Here is a 17,871-nt window from a genome sequence, read left to right as displayed (position 1 = left end):
ACATGGTGAACCGTTTGAGGAGGTTTGTGGATCGGGTTATATATTATGGACGCTAAAAAGTTCTTATGTTGCCTATAAATTGTCCATAATTGTTGTGAAGGCACATATGTATGTATATAGCTAACAACTTGTTGAAAGAAGTTAGCGGCTTATTTTGTTATATTCACTCAATTAGTTTTTATAAATGTATTAAGAACGGATATTATCTGGAAGAAATTTTATGTTTCTTCTAATTTCTAGGAAAACGAAAACGAAACGAATGGAAAAATAGTTTTTAACTCTGATGTAATGATGACCTTCAAATGTAAAAAACGTGCCAATTAGCTAATGGAGTGGAACTGGAACTGATGGTAAAAAAAGATCTTGTTTATTTTAGGCTGAATCGTAAAGTTTTATGTCTGCATTAGACATATGGAATAAAGGCTCAAATGATTATCACAAAAAATTATATGTAGATAATCTAATCAAAGCTCAAATACTCTACCCCTTTTCCAGAATATAACAGTAAACAGAATGGATCCGGTTTGTGTCCGGATGAGGAATGTCAAATCGTCAGCAACCTCCATAAACGTTGGCAATGTTTCCTGCCGTTACAACAACAACAATGCGTATTTCTCCATAAGGTACAATTTACTTGAATCTTCCAACCATCCGTCGATTTTTCAACCAGTACCGACTTTAGTAATTCCTAGGCTGTTAAAGAACATAATACCAAAATTATTTTAATATATCGTCGACGCATTAAATTTTGATATTATGAAAAGTTGGCAACACCTACACCACCCCTAAGAAATGTGATTAGGCAAAGTGTCAAAAGCATGTTAGCGGTCGTATGTTTTTGTGTGTTATCTTCACACTAGAATGTGGTTGAATAAAATAAAACAAAGTTATTTTTCTAAAAGATCTCATAAAAACCATCGACAGCAAAAAGGCAAACTGTGATTAAAAAGCCGGTTCATTTTCACGTATTCCAATGCATTAGCTGAAAATAATTACAATCGATATTCAAGGTTACGAAACAAATGACGAAGTCAACTGAAGCAGTGGAAGAGAGCGTTTGCATGCGATTATAATCGAGTTTTAAAAATACTAAAGCTATAAAAAGTACAAAAAATAGTGTATAGAAGATAGGGGTCAAGCTTGCATTTTAACCAAATCTTGCCATTCTCTGAGAGGTTATTTAATCATATTCAAACGATTTTTGTAGTGCAAACCGGAAATTAACTATTTAACATTTGCAGTTTTAATACCCGCCTCAACAAATCAACATGTCATTGCTACGCAAAATACAATATTTACAAAACAATGTGAGATTTCAAACATTTATATGTACAACGCCACAAATGTGCTTGGATGAAAGGATATGTACTATAAATAGTAAGAAAATGCATATAGGTGTTACTGGTCGAAATCATTTCACGAAAGTGCCTACACAACTCTTCGTCAATACACCATATTGCAGTAATTTTAACTGCAAATTAGAAACACAAAGTTCAAGTTGTGCTCTATACGCGACTACAAAGAGATATGCAAGTAATGAAGGCAAAAACCAATTGCCAAAGGTGTCCGTATCTCAGGCGATCTCCTCCAGCCATGAGCCTGAAAGTAATATCACCAAATCATATGAGTTAAAGAAAAACATAAAGGAAGCTTTTTCACCATATTGCCGTTTAATGCGTTTGGATCGACCCATAGGTGAGTAAATCATTTGTATTTGTTTGTATAAAAATTGTTTAATGTCATTATTTGTCATGCAGGAACATACTTGTTATTCTGGCCCTGTGCATGGAGTATCGCGCTTAGCGCAAATGCCGGTTGTTGGCCTGATTGGAAAATGTTAGGCCTTTTTGCAACAGGCGCATTAATAATGCGCGGTGCCGGTTGTACCATTAATGACCTCTGGGACAAAGATATTGACGCAAAAGTGGAGCGTACACGCACTCGGCCATTGGCTTCGGGTGAAGTGACACAATTCGATGCTATTGTGTTTTTATCGGCTCAATTGAGTTTGGGTCTGTTAGTATTACTACAACTAAACTGGCAATCAATAGTATTAGGAGCAAGTTCATTGGGCTTAGTCATAACGTATCCGCTAATGAAACGAGTAACTTACTGGCCTCAACTAGTGCTTGGTATGGCCTTTAATTGGGGCGCGCTTTTAGGTTGGTGCGCAACTCAAGGCGTTGTCAATTGGGAAGCTTGTTTACCATTATATCTATCTGGTATTTGTTGGACAATTGTATATGATACTATATACGCGCATCAAGACAAGTTCGACGACATGCAAATCGGCGTGAAGTCAACAGCTTTACGATTTGGCGAGAACACTAAAATATGGCTATCTGGATTTACAGCAGCTATGCTCTCAGGACTAACACTAGCTGGTGTGGCTACCGATCAAACAGTTGCATACTATGCAGCAGTCGGTGTGGTGGGCGCCCATTTAGTGCAACAGGTAACTTCCCACATAATCACAATATGTAATTATTACAATTTTTTAAATTTTTTTTAGATATATTCACTAAACATTGATAATCCCACGGACTGTGCGAAAAAATTCTTCTCGAATCACCAAGTAGGATTAATTTTATTCCTTGGTATTGTTTTGGGGACACTTTTAAAACCAAAAGAGAAAACGGATAACGGACCTATAGCCAGTGGCAACAATGCGTTCCCACAAATGCAACCTGCAAGTAACCTCGTAAATATACCCGCTAAACCGGAGGTATTAACGTAAAAGATCGTTCACCGATTTATACAGTTAAAACATCTAGCCTATTGATGAGTACAACTATAAGTGGCTTTTCGATAAACCAAAGGATAACGTAATTTAAATTAATTTAAATATAATAGATGCTCAATAAATATGGAGTAGTAACAATGAAATTACATTTTAACTACGCATTATTAAGTGGGATTATGTTACAGAAACTTGTGAATTACAAAAATTATTTAGCCTGTGATACGAAACAGCAGTTATAGTTTGTCTTGAAATTATTTTATTCAAATCTTTGTTAACTGCATATATAGTGAATATGTAAGTTATATATTTATTTAAAATGTTAAAATAATTTATTTGCAAGAGTTGGTTTGTTCTCAACCAAATACTTAATTACTAAGTTCCGGTGCAATTTGGTTCGACTTTCACAAATCATTTTGAGAATTAATTCTAATATTTTTAAATTAAATTAAATCAGCCACATTCATAGGCATTTCATCAATTTGTGTGGAATAATATTGTTCAATATCACGTAGAATACGTATATCGTCGGATTTAACGAAATTAATTGCAACACCCTTACGTCCAAAACGACCGGAACGGCCAATACGATGTATGTACAATTCACGATTATTTGGTAGATCATAATTAATGACCAATGAAACTTGTTGCACATCAATGCCACGCGCCCACACGTCGGTCGTGATGAGTACACGAGATTGACCAGCGCGGAACTCTTTCATGATTTCATCACGTTCCTTCTGAGGCATATCGCCATGCATTGAGCTTACAGTAAAATTTGCTTCACGCATTTTTTCCGTTAGCCAGTCCACCTTACGTTTGGTATTGCAGAAAATAACGGCTTGTGTGATTGTTAGTGTATCATAGAGATCGCAAAGTGTATCGAATTTCCATTCTTCTCGTTCGACGGCAACGAAAAACTGCTTAATGCCTTCCAATGTCAATTCATCACTATAATATACAAAAAAGATATATTTATAAAGCAATTTATGAAAATCAGTTGAAATTAATGTAACTCACCGTTTTACAAGGATGCGTATTGGGTCTGTCATGAATTTCGAAGTCATTTCGAGTATTTCGTGTGGTAATGTGGCTGATATTAAAACAACTTGTGTTGCTGGTGGTAAATAACGATAAACATCATAAATTTGTTCTTTGAAACCTTTGTTCAACATTTCATCTGCTTCATCGAGAACCAGCATTTTGATTGCTCGGGTTCTTAACACTCGTCGCTTAATCATATCAAATACACGACCAGGTGTTCCACTCACTATATGTTGACCATAATCAAGTTTACGTATATCCTCACCCAAGTTGGTACCACCAATGCATACGTGACACTGTACATTCATAAAATCTCCTAAAGCAAGTATGACTTTTTGGATTTGAACTGCTAATTCGCGAGTTGGTGATAAACACAACACTTGTGTTTCACGCAATGTAGTATCCAAACTTTGAAGAATGGAGATTGAAAATGTTGCCGTCTTACCGGTACCAGATTGAGCTTGTGCTATAACATCACGACCTTTTACGATGGGTTTTATACTACGTTGTTGGATTGCAGAAGGTTTTTCAAAACCTAAATATTTATGAAAAAAAATTAAATTAGTATATTTTTTTTATTTTTTAACTTTCTCCACATGCTACTTACCGTAAGCATAAATACCACGCAGCAGCTCCTCCTTGAGGTTCATAGCATTGAAAGTTGGCACTACCTCTACATCTTCGCTCGTCTCGAACTCCACATTAGATAAATCTTCTGCTGGCACATTTTTTCGTGTTATCTTATCCATATTGTGAGAATATTTTGGTTATCAACGAAGTTATGAATATAAATTATTTATTAAATGCGAAAATTTTCACTCAGCTCAAAATGTAAAAATGCGGACGATGCTTCGTTTTTGACGTTTTCCTTCTTTATGACATCTCGTTCTATTTCGTACTCGTTTATAAACATTTCTCACGCAGGGTTGCTCATGATTATGGTGTATGCATAGCAAAACGACAGCATGAAAATTCACGGTACTACGTTTATATCGTATTTCAGGTAGAAACAAAAAACACATTTAAAAATGTTGAAAATAAAAAAGGTAAGCAGATATTTGCGTAATAACCATATAGTACATATTGTCTTTTAAATCAGTGTCATTTATTTAAACGACCTCGATAAAGAGCACTTTATGGTAAATAAATCCTTTTGTGGAAAGCTTATCTTTGAAAATCCAAAATAACATATGAATTTAAGAGACTTTTTTAGCAAGTTTCAACTTTCAAGCTTTTTTAAATAACTTTATTTTCTCAAAAAATAAGTTTCTACAAACTATATATGTATGTAAGTATATATAATAATATATTAATAATAACGTAAAATATTAATGTATATATGGGAATTACAAAATTTGCATTTATTATGTATATACAAATTTGTCTTTACAAACTAATACTTAAAAAGAAAATAATCTTTTTAAACATTTGCTTTTAAAGTACACAAGATAGTTTGATAGTGATTGACACAGTGCGTGTTGCAACACATTTCTATTTACAGACATACACACTTCTCAACTAATCACCATATGCACAATTCTGTATGTCAAATACAAATAGTAGGAGTCTTGTCTTAATATTTTCTTTAAAATTAGTATAATTGTTTGGTTTTTGAGAAATTTAATATACTAAGGCTAATTAAAATGTTAATGCATGTCCGAAATATACCCATAATTTTTGTTTATTTTTTTATTTTTCAATTTTTATATGCCAAAAAGGTTGATTTTTTCTAAATTTTTTATTAAAAGTTACACACGAAAATATCACAAGTTTGGTATTTTTATATGTACTATATATTTATGATTACCAAAAATGTTCGAGCATTGCGACAAGTGACTAATAAATAAATGTAATGTATTAAAACAATTTGTACAAAAAATGTGTACGCTTCCAAATTTGCGTTTGGGTTGTGTACAAAAGGATAAGACTTTTATTTTAGTTAATGTCTACAAAATGTTAATAAATTTACCAACGCAAGTTCACATCTTAATGTTCTATAAGTTTATATATGTATGTATGCATGAGGCAAAGAAAATTCGTAATTTAAATAATAAATGCACTTTCTAAAACTAAAAATGCATAAAATTGATTAATAAGATGTCCACACCTGCTTGTTAACATTAAAAACCAAATAAACATATGCCAAAAGTATTAATCATAATTATTTTGTTTTTACGAGAAGTCGAATAATTGTTCCACTTAGATTAAATGTTTAATTGCTTTAGAGCAACACACACAAAAAAAAAAAGAATTAAGTAAACTTCAAACGAAGTGGTTAGCTATTAATTAATTTCTTTTAAACCTTTCACTTAAGTCTCCAGCCGAAATGGAAATTAATAATCGTCAACAGAAATTCTTTTAGTACTCAATACGCATTTGTAGACTTTTCAGAAATTTTAGAGGTTGGAAAAAATAGTGAATTATCTTTGGAACAATTATATTTATCCTCATAAACATGATAAGCGTGGTATACTAAATAATTTTATTTTCTTAATTTAGACACTGTTTGGTTCACTTTATGTTTGAAAGATTCATTAAAAAAAATTACTGCGAATAAATGTCATGTTTTAGATTTTTGGAAAATTAGATAGTACGGCAAAATATGAAAAAGATAAATACTTATATTCGCGATATTATGTTCAATTGTGCTCGGCGCTATCGGCTGCTTCCCCAATTTTGTTATACGAAGGTGCTTCTAAAGCAGCTGTTTTTGCATCCTCTAAAGGTTGTACCGCAGTATCTACGCTCTCTAAAATAGGAGAAAATGATGGGAAGTCATCCTCCATTTCTGCATCACCAATAATGTTTTCATCGTTTGCAATTGATTGGCGTCCTTCACAATTAAAATTTGCCAAAGCTGGTACAGATTTATTTTCGGCATTTACATCAGCAAGATTAGCACCTGCCACTATATTATCTCCTTCATCACTTTCCATAGGATCGTTTTCATTAGAAGCTCGATAATCACTTAAGGAACTACGTGAAGAACAGCTTCGTCGAAATCGTCTTTGTCGTACATTGTTATTACGTTGCACTCCTGCACTTTTGTTGGACGAAGACGAAGAAGAGGAAGAACTAGAACTGTCACTTTCACTATCAACACTAGAAGAGTCCATTGGTGTGGGTTGACAAGCAGCTCCCGTTGGTGGTGCAGCAGAGGGAGGTGAAGCCGCCACGGCCATTGCCGCCGAACGCATTAATTGACAACGTAAATCTAAAAGTAAATAATTATAATTAAAATTTGTTATTTAAGAAGAAGTAACTTCGAATACTTACTATAATTTTCACGTGAAAGTTCTCGTACTTTTTCCTCCAAAATTCGTATTTTCGACATATATTCTGAACTAATACGTTGTGCATTTAATTGTTGCTGACGTCCTTGATCTGATGAGTATCGATCCTCAATTTGTAAACATTCCTCTATTAGTTGCTGTTTAGTCAAATTTTCCAATCGTTCAACTCGAGCTTTTTCATAGACATTAGCAAACTCCTTTGTTAGAAATTCCTCCTCATCTTCTGGCAATGAGAAGAAGTAATTATCTTCCGAATCGACAGAAAAGCTTGAATCGCGTGTACGACCAGAGGGTGTTAGCAGCGAACTTGGCACTTCCGCCAAATGCTCTTCCATAAGAAATTTATTCGTATTGTATGGCACCAATGACCGTGATCGCAAGATCTTTGGTCGTGCTCCATTCCTGTTGTTCATACCACCACCACATCCATTGAAATTTTGTCGCGGTACCTGAAATTTCCAATTTTTGTATGGTTTGTTTGCATTTTTGGGCTTTGGCTTGCCCCTCCGATGTTTGCGTTTGGTCTTTTGTGGTTGATTTTGCAGCTGCTGCTGCTCCGAAACATGATTGTTAGGTGAAGTTGCGCTAGCATTTCCGCCTAATGCATTGACATCAACACATTCCAAATTTACAGAATCTTTCTGATTCTCTTGCGCAAAGTTATCTGAAAGTGAAAGAGTTATTATTTAATTGATAAGTTTGTTGAAGCAGTTTAGAATATATTATTATGCAGGTTTTTTTTTTTCAAAAAGCAAGGTACACATACATATTATATTAGTAATCCACAATATATATTTGTTTCATATCATCCAGTCTATCGGATATTCAGATAGACTAACAGCAAGATTCATTGAATTAAGAATTGGAAGTAAGATTTTATTTGTTAATATCAAATATTCCTAATATAATATGTTCATACATAAATACGAATATGTACATATGTATGTATATTAAAACCATTGACTTTAGGGAATCTAATACTTCTCAAGCTCCTTAACGCCATCTATCCTGGTTAACGCCATTCACAGTGTAACTATTAACACCTTCCTTGACTCCCTTCCAGTGAATGGCGTACTTGGAACCAAACCACCACCTTTAGCTGACGAAGAGCTCGAGTTGCCGCGTGAAACCAAAGTGACCCTTGCGCAACTTCGTTATGGATATTGTAGCAGGTTAAACTCCTACTTGTTTAGATTGAACCCCTCATACAAAATACATGTCCTGCATGCAATGAGTCCCCCCATGACACTAACCACCTTTCTGCATGACCTACGAACCCTACTCACCTAACACCCCTTTCCCTTTGGTCCAACCACAACGAAACAGAATGTTTCCTGGGCCTCCCGTTAGATGACCTCGACGACAACAGGATTTAAGCTTTCGGTTCCGGCAGGGATAGATAATCGTTACTACAACAACAACAACAACTTCTCATAGATATATTTAAGCAGGAAGCATATGAATTAACTAAGGTACTAAATATACCGGTAGTGATATTTTGCTCTTTATGTTTGAAACAATGTTTTTTAGAAAATTATATTTGTTATAAATATAATTTTTTTATAAATTATAAAAATAAGTACACATACAAATGTGTACCGAAAATTATTTATTTCCAGTCTTGTAAGAAAATGCATACCCAATTGTAATTACTATTACAATATTGTATGAATGCAGGAAATAAAAACAATATGAACATACAAAGCACATAGTAATCGTATATCTTTAAGTTAACAAATATTTTTAAGTTAATTCATTTAAATACTTTACATATAAGATACACGTTAACCTTTTTTGTGCCATAAGTTCGAAAGTACAAATTACATACAAATGTACATATGTATATACATAGGAACCGACTAATAATCGGTCATATTAATTGTAATATGTCATAAAATACAAATTAAAATATATAATTTGAGATATTAAAATAAATAGTGAGATAAATATTATTTACTCATTTAAATCACTTTGGAACACGCATTTTTCAATTAAATGCGTTTTCAAAAATTAAACACGAAACCCTGAAAACTAAAATACCTGCGCGACCACACGCTGGCAACACGACAAAACTACACCCGCAGCCAGCTCCAATCGACAAACGCAGTAAAATGAAATACGAAAAAAATTAAATAGTCGTCTTCTGTCGTTTGATTAAGTGCAGGAGTGGCTTTGTGCGTTTGTGTCCAAAATTTATTTTTACCTTTATTAACGAGATTTTCCATATTTAGATTTGTCCAAATCACAATTACAACATTTATTTATCACTTTCCACTTTAAAAATATTCGAAATTTACTCTTTTTCTTTATCAATAATACACGAGATGTCCGCAATAGTTCTTAACGATTTGAGTCCTATCGCCATTTTCCCAATAATAAAACTTGCCTTGAAGAAGAACACCCCAAGACTACTAAACTGTCTTTCTTGTTACAATAGTAATATGCAACGGAGCGTTAAAAGTGGAGTATTTGCGAATTGTACAAATGGTACGAAAATGTCGCGCGTAGTTGCAAGCGGCTGTTTCTCATCTCCAGTTCTTATGTTGCTTTTAAAATCAGTTAAAAGTGAAATTTAAGCACAAATTATGCAATTTTACAAAGTTTTCTAATATTATTTTTGATATAAAAATTATTAAAATGAAGTAAATTGAAGTAAAAATGTAATGTATGCACGAGCAAAAATTAATAGTTTACTCTCATACTATCGATTGCATCCCTGGCAACTGCAAAGCGACAAAGGTGGAAAACTTTGATAAAGTCTTCTTTGCATAGAGCGACAACATTGGCTAAATAATATGTTTATTTACAAAATAGTATACCCTTTACGAACATTTTCGATAATGAATTAGGAGTTGTATACATATATGACTAAATATTAAAATTTTACAGTATTTTCATATTTATAACACTGAGATAAACCCACTTCTATATATTTCATTGTTCTATTATATTGAAACAACAGACCTTTGATTTGTTATTTATGTAAAATACCTTAAGTTATTTGACAGCTCCTGAGTTGGTGACGTATCAGCTGTTCCGGCGAGCTCGATAGCCCTGAAGATAGATTGTATACTGTAGTAGTGTCTACGGAACCGGACCATATCCGAATTTATATGCGAATCTGTTAACTCGGCACCACTCACCAAAACTACTTGACATTGTTTATTTATTTATTATTTTTTTAGCAAAAAGATTAAGAATACTATGCCTGTCCTGCTGGGGAGCATGGGCCTTCAGCTTAAAACTTGTAATTTAATTAGGCATAGATATAGGATATAGGAAATTGTAGTAAATTTGTATCCATATACACAAATTTATTTCAAAATTCATAAAATATATGTATGTATGTATGTTAAAAGTCTCGCAAGTAACTTTTGCCGATAGGCAGTCGTATACCGTTCCCCGACAGTCGGTTTTACGTAACAGGAACGGACCCGGATGCTTATCCGGTCAAGGACAGTTAAATCGGCAGCATTCGTCAATAATATTTGAGGCATGTTTTATGCCCCGCGTATATTTTAATATTTGACAGATGTTGCTCGTCGCTTGTCGTCATTCATGTGTTCAGAAATCACTATAAATTCGGCTACTTTCCTTCCTTGAGAAATGACAAGGGTCATCGATTTAATCACATTCAGAACGATAACTATTAACAACTTTAGTTGAGTTTTAGTTCAATTTTTATAACCGATCTTGATCCTGGCGGTCCTTTCGAAGACACATGGGTAATATTTTATGTTCTATGTCATAAATATGGGTAATGAAATATCAACAATATACGATTTTTCCAGTTTTTTATTTTATTTTATACATTTTTCATTTAATACAACTCCACAAAAATATGTAATATGTATGCAGCAAGTTAATATGATTGCATTTGCCATTTACAACTTATAAATGTGCATTTTCTTTCTTCACACTTATGCTAACTATCCTACATACATAAATATGGGTGTCTGAGCATTGGCTATTTTGTGAGCAGTCACCATAAATGTTCAATAAAATTTACATACATACATTACGTATATTATGTATTTGAACTTTTTCCTCTTTTCCTTATTTCTTTGTAAATAATTGGATACGTTTTCATCACTTCCGTTTTTGTATGCAGATTTTATGTAAATATAAGTAATAGTAAAAATATAGGAAAGTTCTTATTAAGGTATGTTGCTATAATATAATAAGAGACTTCAAATTGCACACGGACAAAATATGCAACGTTTTCATTCCTATATTGAATATGTAATTATTTTGGAATGGTGCACTTAGATTTTTTGATTGCATTAAATTTAAAGTATATAAAGCGCTAGCCTATTTATGTATTTGTATTTAATACTTATTTAATTAAAAAAAAAAAATACTAGTAATTTATATTTCATATATTCAGTTATTGTACGGAAGAAAAAACTTAAATTTAATTATATATAAGTATATATAACCGTACAATTACCAATAACTTATGCATTTGCAAATATTTTAATTATTTTTGTGGTCGCAAATGTTGACCACATCACGAATTCAGCTGTTATAAATAAATCAAATGATTTTGCGTTTTATAAATGAAGGCGAGATAATCGCTTACAGGTTTTAGTCGCACTGCTTAACGGTATAATTGCTCACAAACTGATTTTAAAAAAGTGTCAAAAAAGTCAATTATGTCTTGTTAACACTTTTAACTGGTTTCAGTTGTTCCAAAAGCGTCAAATATTTAAAGTACACTCCTCTTTCATTCAAAAAGTATTAACACATATCATTTCACATTTAAAGCGAAAATTACTAAATTAAAAAAAAAAACAAGTTTTTCAATTATTAAAAATAAAAAATTCATTTTACATACAATACCAATTCGTTTATGTAAATGAATTATATATTTAAAAAATTTTTTTTTTCCAACAAATACATATGGTTACCCGGTTTTCTCACTCTCACTGTTTTCTTTAAGCAGTTTGACAAAATTAAAAATATTTCTTTTATACAATGTTTTTTTGTGCAAATCACAATTTTAAAATAAATGAGTTTTTTTTTTTTAAACTTTTCAGTAGCACTAGTTTTGAGTAGTTTAACCATTTGATTTGAAATCAAAAGTGAAATAATAATTTCATAACAATAGTAACTATTTAAGGCATTTTCTTAGTAGAGAAATTAAGTAAATTGTTCAGACCATTTGAAAAATAAACATTGGCTATTAGTTTTTAGAATTCTTGTTGCAAAATATATGTATATGAATACAATTGGTATAAGATTATTACTCGAAACTTATAATTAAAGATTCCTATTCATTTAAATATATGTATGTGTATATGCATGTATGTATACCAGTCATTTAAAAACTAGTTCAAGGAAATATTTATACTCAATTGTAAATTAAAAATTTCTATGAAATTTCTTTATATTAACTAAGAATTGATTTGCTTGCCGAGCCTTGATGACAATGAATTTGCATTATGCATTTTACGTGTTGAATAAATTTTGCTGTGTGGCATCATTCTCAAAGTCAGTCCATGCGTTGTTCAACTCCATAAATATTAATTTAGCTATACTCTCATGTTCCGTGCCGTTATGCTATAATTTATGCGAAATATTTGTAGTGTTAAACGTTATTTAATGTGACAATCGGCTTACCTTATCCGGATGTACTGCAAGGCAGGCGCGCCGATAAGACTTTTTCACATCGGCTGGCGTTATGAGTGTAGACATCTCACACTTGGTCCATTTTGCGTCAGTCCAAAGCACCGTGTGCATGGAACAAAGCAGCGCACGTATGTTGCTCTTCTTGCCTTCAGTCTATAAATTAAATGTGTATAATTAATAATCATGACTTTGTTCAAGTAAATGAAATCTTATTACCCATTCCATAATTTTAACCTTTTCCGGATCCATTTCCTTTATAAGATCTTCCTTACGCATTTCGTTAATGGAGCGAGGTCCTTGATTCATTTTGCTACCAAATTTATAACCTTGTTCACCCAGTATGTCGGCAAAAATGTCAGCATTTTTAGTTTGTGGACCAGCGCCTTGTGCGGGTTTCGAAGTGTCGAAGTTGGAGCGACTATAATCGGGCCGGTTCGATTGCATATTTGCGCCTGCCGCAGCTGCAGTGGGTTGTGGCGACGGGCGGTTCGAATTTTGACCCGAAGGTGTGGAGAATGCTGCGCCACTTGTAAATGACGCACCAAAATTACCAACGCCACTTGGTGATTTCATGTGATTCGGTGAGGCTGTGGTTGTTGGTTGCGACGGCTGTGGTGTTCGGACGCTGTTTGTATTGTGTGTTGGGCTAGAGAATTGTGTGGTATAAGGACTGGTACCGATTGGTGTAGCACCTGTTGATTTACTGCCTAGCGTGTGCGGATTAAAGTTGATATTGAGACCGGAGGCCAAATTGGCAATGTCAGCAAATGGATCTTTTGACTAAAAAATATTCACATAATTAATACTCGATTGCTTAAATTTGTTGCTTTTTGATTACACTAACGTTTTGTGGTGACGGTTCCTTGCTGTTGTTCGTGTTGAACGTTGGTACTGAACCGAAGAAGGCGCCCGTTGCCGCGGTTGGTGTTACTTTAGGTCTGGACGTGTTTGCGGCAGCTGTTGCGTCGGTATCGGCGAGTGGCGACTGTGCTCCTCCGCCAAAGCTATTGAATTCCACACTTATTTTTGGTGCCGTTGCGGCAACCGAGCCGAATATATCATCTAAATCGGCAGTTGAAGTGGGCTGCACATTGTTTTCTAAAAATACACACACACAAAATACATATTTTAATAAATGCAATTAATTTAAATAAGCGTTGGAATTTAAAAACTATCAAATTTCTCACCTAAGATATCAGGAATGGGTGCAGAGCCAATACCAGATGAGGTGTCATCACCAAATGCACCAAGTAAATCAAAACTGGCATCGCTTGACGGCATAGCTGTTGCCTGAGGATCTTGCGCCGGCAGCTGTGGTTGCGGCTGATTCAGATTAAGCAAATCTATTGGTGGCGATGGTTCCGGTTGGACACGTTGCACATACTCGTGACGTATTTCAGTAACATCCGGTAAAATAGGCGGCGTATTGGGACGTACTGGTTTTTGTACAGTTTGCGTTGCAAGTTGCGGTCTTGGGGGTGGCACTTGTTGATTGGAAGTTGGCTTCGTTACTATTTGTATCAGAGGTATAAAGAAGGAAAATCAAGTTATTCAATTTATTTTTAATTTTGAGTGGGTCAAATTACCAAAATTATCCACCATTTCTTCGAACTCCAGCTGTGAACTGAAGAGATGTTGTGCGTTGCGTTTGGGTTTGGCTGGTACCCAAGGGGGATTTCTGCTTGGCGGGCATTCGTTGTCCGTGAAAGTCAGTGAAAGCGAAACAGAGAAATCGGGTGGCACCTGATCGGCATCAGGCAAGTCATCCAAATCGTGCGATGAAAATGTGATCAATGTTTCTTGTTCCGGTATGAAACCAGTATTTATTTGAAATTGCCCTATCTTCAAACTCTGTGGACGCACCATACCCTTGAGCGCGTTGCGTGCATGATAAAGCACGATTATCAGATCGCCGCAGACTGTTAGATTAATGGGCAGTGTGATTTTGCCAGGTCCGGACATATATAACCTAAATAATGTTTTTTTTTTTCAATAAATTTAAAGAAAAATATGAAAACAACCCAAACTCACCTCAATTTCTCATAATCCTGCAAAGTGCTTAGCAAGAGTCGGTCATTGCAGTAGACTTCCATGTAAATCCGACAACCATCTCGGGCTTTTGTCATGCGTGGCACTGGCTGGCAGCTCAATGAAACCAAGTTGATACTTTTGTAATGTGGTAACAGTGGTGTTGGACGCAAGATATCGCCAAAATAATATAAGTAACGGAACTCGGATGGTCTCAGATTGATTGGGTGTCGCTTTACAGCAAACACTTGAACCGCATCCTCGGGCTCGTTAATTAAGTTTGCATACATAAGTAGTGCGGCAGCTATTGTAGCGGCGGAACAACCGCCTGAGTCGCTCGTTTGTACAATAACTATCGATTTAGGATCGGCTTTTAAGAATCCATACATGTCTTCAACAACCGAATATATGCCTTGCAAACTGGGCGAATGCGCTTGCGGACAAGCATATATTGAACCGACTTCGACAGTGCGCACTGGCGGTGGTAAACGTGGACAGTTGCTGGGGCCAAAATTGTAAATGCTCACTTTTTGCGGTGGAAACCGACTTTCAATGGATAAACGTACATCTTCGATGTTATTAGTTTTGTAGGCCGATTCGAAGCCCTCCGATGGACAAGGCATCACCAAAACACGTGAAGTTATGTAACTGATGTCTAAATCCGTACGCGCTATAGTTTGCTGCATTGTTTGCATTACCTTTGATGAGGTGTCCTTAAGATTTTTCAGAAAACTACCAGCACCACCACGTAATGACGAGAACAAACTAGTATTTGATGTGCTGCTGGCATTACCAGCTGGATGCATGCTTGCAGGATTATTAGCCGGTTGCGATTGTGGCTGCGCATCTGTAGGATCATCCATATAGAAACTAGATTTGCTACTTCCTTCAACCACTTTAGATGTATTTGGAGGAGGTCTTGAAGCACTACCACCACTAATATTTGCAGGATTTGTGCCGTTTACCGGACTTCTGGACTGTGGAGATTCTATGGGTTTCCCCTGCAATTCAAGAGCACCTTTGAGCGACCAATTTTTCGTTTCAGAAATAGCAGCCAAACGTTCTAGCACCATCGATATATTAAAGCGATGCGCTGGATTTACATTCAGACAACCTATAGTCAGCCAAAAAAATATATATATTATTTATAATCGCAAATTGTATTTTGTTACGGACCTTTGATAACTTCATGAAAACATTGAAAACGAGAATCAGTAGGCAGAATATAATTTCCATTTACAATACGCAGTTTTGCGGAATCTTCAAAAGGATGTTTTTGAAAACATAAAGCATATAGAATGCATCCCAAAGCCCAGATATCAACTTTTATACCAATTTCGTAATTGGACCAGGTGTCTAGCATTTCGGGTGCGCGATACATGGGTGTCGTAACAGAACTTAACTAAAAATTAAAATTTCAGTAAAAAAAAGTTTGAGTATACAAAATGAACAACAAAGTAATTGTGTACCTGATCCTCAAGTAAATTACGTTGTTTTGCTCCCCAATCAATGGTTGGCGCATATGTTTCCTTAGTGGCTGAACCAAAATCACATAGTTTTAGTTGTTTATCGTTGCTGATAAGAAAGTTCTCAATCTGCAATATATAAATGGTATAATTTAATCAATATTTAATTAAGTATAAAAAGTCATTGATAAGCAAAATTAGCACCTTAATATCCCGATGACTTATGGGTGGCGCCTGTGTGTGCATATGTGCCACAGCACGTGATGCTTGATAAAAAATGCGCAAAACTAAAGCTGGATCGAATGATACATTCAGACAGTCAATTAGAGAACCACCTAATTTTTTAATAAAGCAACTATAATATAAATTTTTTAAAAATGATTAAATTTTAAATTGTTACCATTGCAAAGTTCCGTTAGTAGTAAATATTCTGCGCGCTGTTGAGGTCCTGTAGTTTTGTCTATAAATGCTGCACCAACAAATGCAACAATATTTGGGTGTCCAGAAAGTTGTTTATGTGTGTTAATTTCGTTAATAATGGCATTGCAAGCTTGCTTATCAGTTCCTATGAGACGCTTGAGGGCGTATTCTTTACCAGTCTGCACATCTTGCGCCACATATACAAATGCAAATCCGCCTACAAGTAAGTAAACCGCAAATGATAACCAGAATAATTTATTGAAAATTGCTGAGTGAATTTTGATAACAATAAACATATGCATTTTCTTTAGATAACAATAGTGCGAGAGTTCAAACGTACATATTATAGTACAATATTTTTTTCAAAAAAATGCTCTCAATTAAAACAAAGGCATTATATGTTCATGTTTGTGGCATTAGTTTTCGATAGGCATATATACAAAGTGAAAATATACACATTTTTGGATGAATTAAATTATATTTTTAATAAATAAAGTGTGTGTTTTATAACTTAAATTTCATCTGGTAAAATATCGTTGAATTATTGATTTTTCATTCTAATTAGAATAATTAAAGGCGTGAGTAGGTGGCAAAGTTTCTAGTACATTTAAAACTAAGAAAGATTTCCAAAGCTTACCTTCTGCTATAACCCGCTTCACGCGTAGTTTATGTCCTGCCACTTCAACAATTTGCCCACAAAACTCGTTTGTCGTTATATTTGCTACTGGAGTACCAGTACCAGGGTTACTATTCACAGTATCTCCAATAACGTTGGCATTTGGGGCTGTATTAAAATAGCCCATTGCCGATTTAAAGAATTCACTCATTTTATGCTATCTGAACTTTTTGTTCAAATAGACAATAATATAATGGATCACCTTTAGCTTAGCACTCTTTATTTACACTTTCTTATTTGTTTTTTAAGAATTAGTCAGGAATTTTGATTTTTTAATATATGTATGTGTTTTCTAAGCAGAACAACGAAAATTACGCCATGACAGCACAGCAACAACAAAAACATCAAATCTAATTTACCGTTGCCACTGAAGTGAATATTTAATACGAGCAGCTGTGAATTAGTGCTGCCAAGTTTATAGTTTTATAGTTTTCATATATTTAATTCTAATAAGAATTATAGAATAAATATTTAAATAAATTAAAATGTATAAAAATAAAAAGTGATTTTTGTACAAATAAATTAATTTTATTTTAATTTAATTCGTTAGAACATAATCAATAGTTAAATGTA

General features: G+C 34.2%; 4 protein-coding genes across 4 annotated transcripts; 1 reads left to right on the top strand and 3 right to left on the bottom strand.

The window, feature by feature from the left end:
• Positions 1 to 798: 798 nt before the first annotated feature.
• Coq2_1 (4-hydroxybenzoate polyprenyltransferase, mitochondrial) lies at positions 799 to 2,897 on the top strand. Its single transcript, XM_011179797.3, has 4 exons — positions 799 to 1,175; positions 1,242 to 1,695; positions 1,758 to 2,455; positions 2,513 to 2,897. The coding sequence occupies exons 2-4, from the start codon at positions 1,269 to 1,271 to the stop codon at positions 2,735 to 2,737; spliced, it is 1,350 nt and encodes a 449-aa protein (XP_011178099.2). The 5' UTR covers positions 799 to 1,175; positions 1,242 to 1,268; the 3' UTR covers positions 2,738 to 2,897.
• Positions 2,898 to 2,976: 79 nt separating this feature from the next.
• Coq2_0 (eukaryotic initiation factor 4A-III) lies at positions 2,977 to 4,671 on the bottom strand. Its single transcript, XM_011179796.3, has 3 exons — positions 4,392 to 4,671; positions 3,761 to 4,319; positions 2,977 to 3,691 (listed from the first exon to the last, which is right to left on the bottom strand). Exons 1-3 carry the CDS (start codon positions 4,531 to 4,533, stop codon positions 3,184 to 3,186), a joined length of 1,209 nt encoding a protein of 402 aa, XP_011178098.1. The 5' UTR covers positions 4,534 to 4,671; the 3' UTR covers positions 2,977 to 3,183.
• Positions 4,672 to 6,298: 1,627 nt separating this feature from the next.
• LOC105209409 (protein HEXIM1) lies at positions 6,299 to 9,447 on the bottom strand. Its single transcript, XM_011179795.3, has 3 exons — positions 9,281 to 9,447; positions 7,061 to 7,741; positions 6,299 to 6,998 (listed from the first exon to the last, which is right to left on the bottom strand). Exons 1-3 carry the CDS (start codon positions 9,300 to 9,302, stop codon positions 6,424 to 6,426), a joined length of 1,278 nt encoding a protein of 425 aa, XP_011178097.1. The 5' UTR covers positions 9,303 to 9,447; the 3' UTR covers positions 6,299 to 6,423.
• Positions 9,286 to 17,653, bottom strand: LOC105209408 (cyclin-G-associated kinase). Its single transcript, XM_011179794.3, has 12 exons — positions 17,260 to 17,653; positions 16,603 to 16,839; positions 16,407 to 16,537; positions 16,206 to 16,331; positions 15,913 to 16,138; positions 14,740 to 15,850; positions 14,295 to 14,677; positions 13,896 to 14,219; positions 13,553 to 13,806; positions 12,925 to 13,488; positions 12,700 to 12,861; positions 9,286 to 12,639 (listed from the first exon to the last, which is right to left on the bottom strand). Exons 1-12 carry the CDS (start codon positions 17,447 to 17,449, stop codon positions 12,529 to 12,531), a joined length of 3,819 nt encoding a protein of 1,272 aa, XP_011178096.1. The 5' UTR covers positions 17,450 to 17,653; the 3' UTR covers positions 9,286 to 12,528.
• Positions 17,654 to 17,871: the final 218 nt, after the last annotated feature.

Source organism: Zeugodacus cucurbitae, chromosome 2 (assembly GCF_028554725.1).
Source record: "Zeugodacus cucurbitae isolate PBARC_wt_2022May chromosome 2, idZeuCucr1.2, whole genome shotgun sequence".
NCBI lineage: Eukaryota > Metazoa > Arthropoda > Insecta > Diptera > Tephritidae > Zeugodacus > Zeugodacus cucurbitae.
Note: the sequence above shows the minus strand (reverse complement) of the source record. Positions and strands in the feature narration are given on the sequence as shown.

Coding starts and splice junctions, on each gene's coding strand:
- Coq2_1 (XM_011179797.3), top strand. CDS start 1,269: ATGTCATTGCTACGCAAAATACAATATTTACAAAACAATGTGAGATTT. Junction 1,696..1,757: donor GCGTTTGGATCGACCCATAG/GTGAGTAAATCA, acceptor TTTGTCATGCAG/GAACATACTTGTTATTCTGG. Junction 2,456..2,512: donor GCGCCCATTTAGTGCAACAG/GTAACTTCCCAC, acceptor AATTTTTTTTAG/ATATATTCACTAAACATTGA.
- Coq2_0 (XM_011179796.3), bottom strand. CDS start 4,533: ATGGATAAGATAACACGAAAAAATGTGCCAGCAGAAGATTTATCTAAT. Junction 4,320..4,391: donor GCGTGGTATTTATGCTTACG/GTAAGTAGCATG, acceptor ATAAATATTTAG/GTTTTGAAAAACCTTCTGCA. Junction 3,692..3,760: donor ATACGCATCCTTGTAAAACG/GTGAGTTACATT, acceptor TGTATATTATAG/TGATGAATTGACATTGGAAG.
- LOC105209409 (XM_011179795.3), bottom strand. CDS start 9,302: ATGGAAAATCTCGTTAATAAAG. Junction 7,742..9,280: donor GGAAAATCTCGTTAATAAAG/GTAAAAATAAAT, acceptor TTTCACTTTCAG/ATAACTTTGCGCAAGAGAAT. Junction 6,999..7,060: donor ACTTTCACGTGAAAATTATA/GTAAGTATTCGA, acceptor ATTTACTTTTAG/ATTTACGTTGTCAATTAATG.
- LOC105209408 (XM_011179794.3), bottom strand. CDS start 17,449: ATGAGTGAATTCTTTAAATCGGCAATGGGCTATTTTAATACAGCCCCA. Junction 16,332..16,406: donor TAAGTCATCGGGATATTAAG/GTGCTAATTTTG, acceptor TATATATTGCAG/ATTGAGAACTTTCTTATCAG. Junction 13,807..13,895: donor ACCCATTCCTGATATCTTAG/GTGAGAAATTTG, acceptor GTGTATTTTTAG/AAAACAATGTGCAGCCCACT.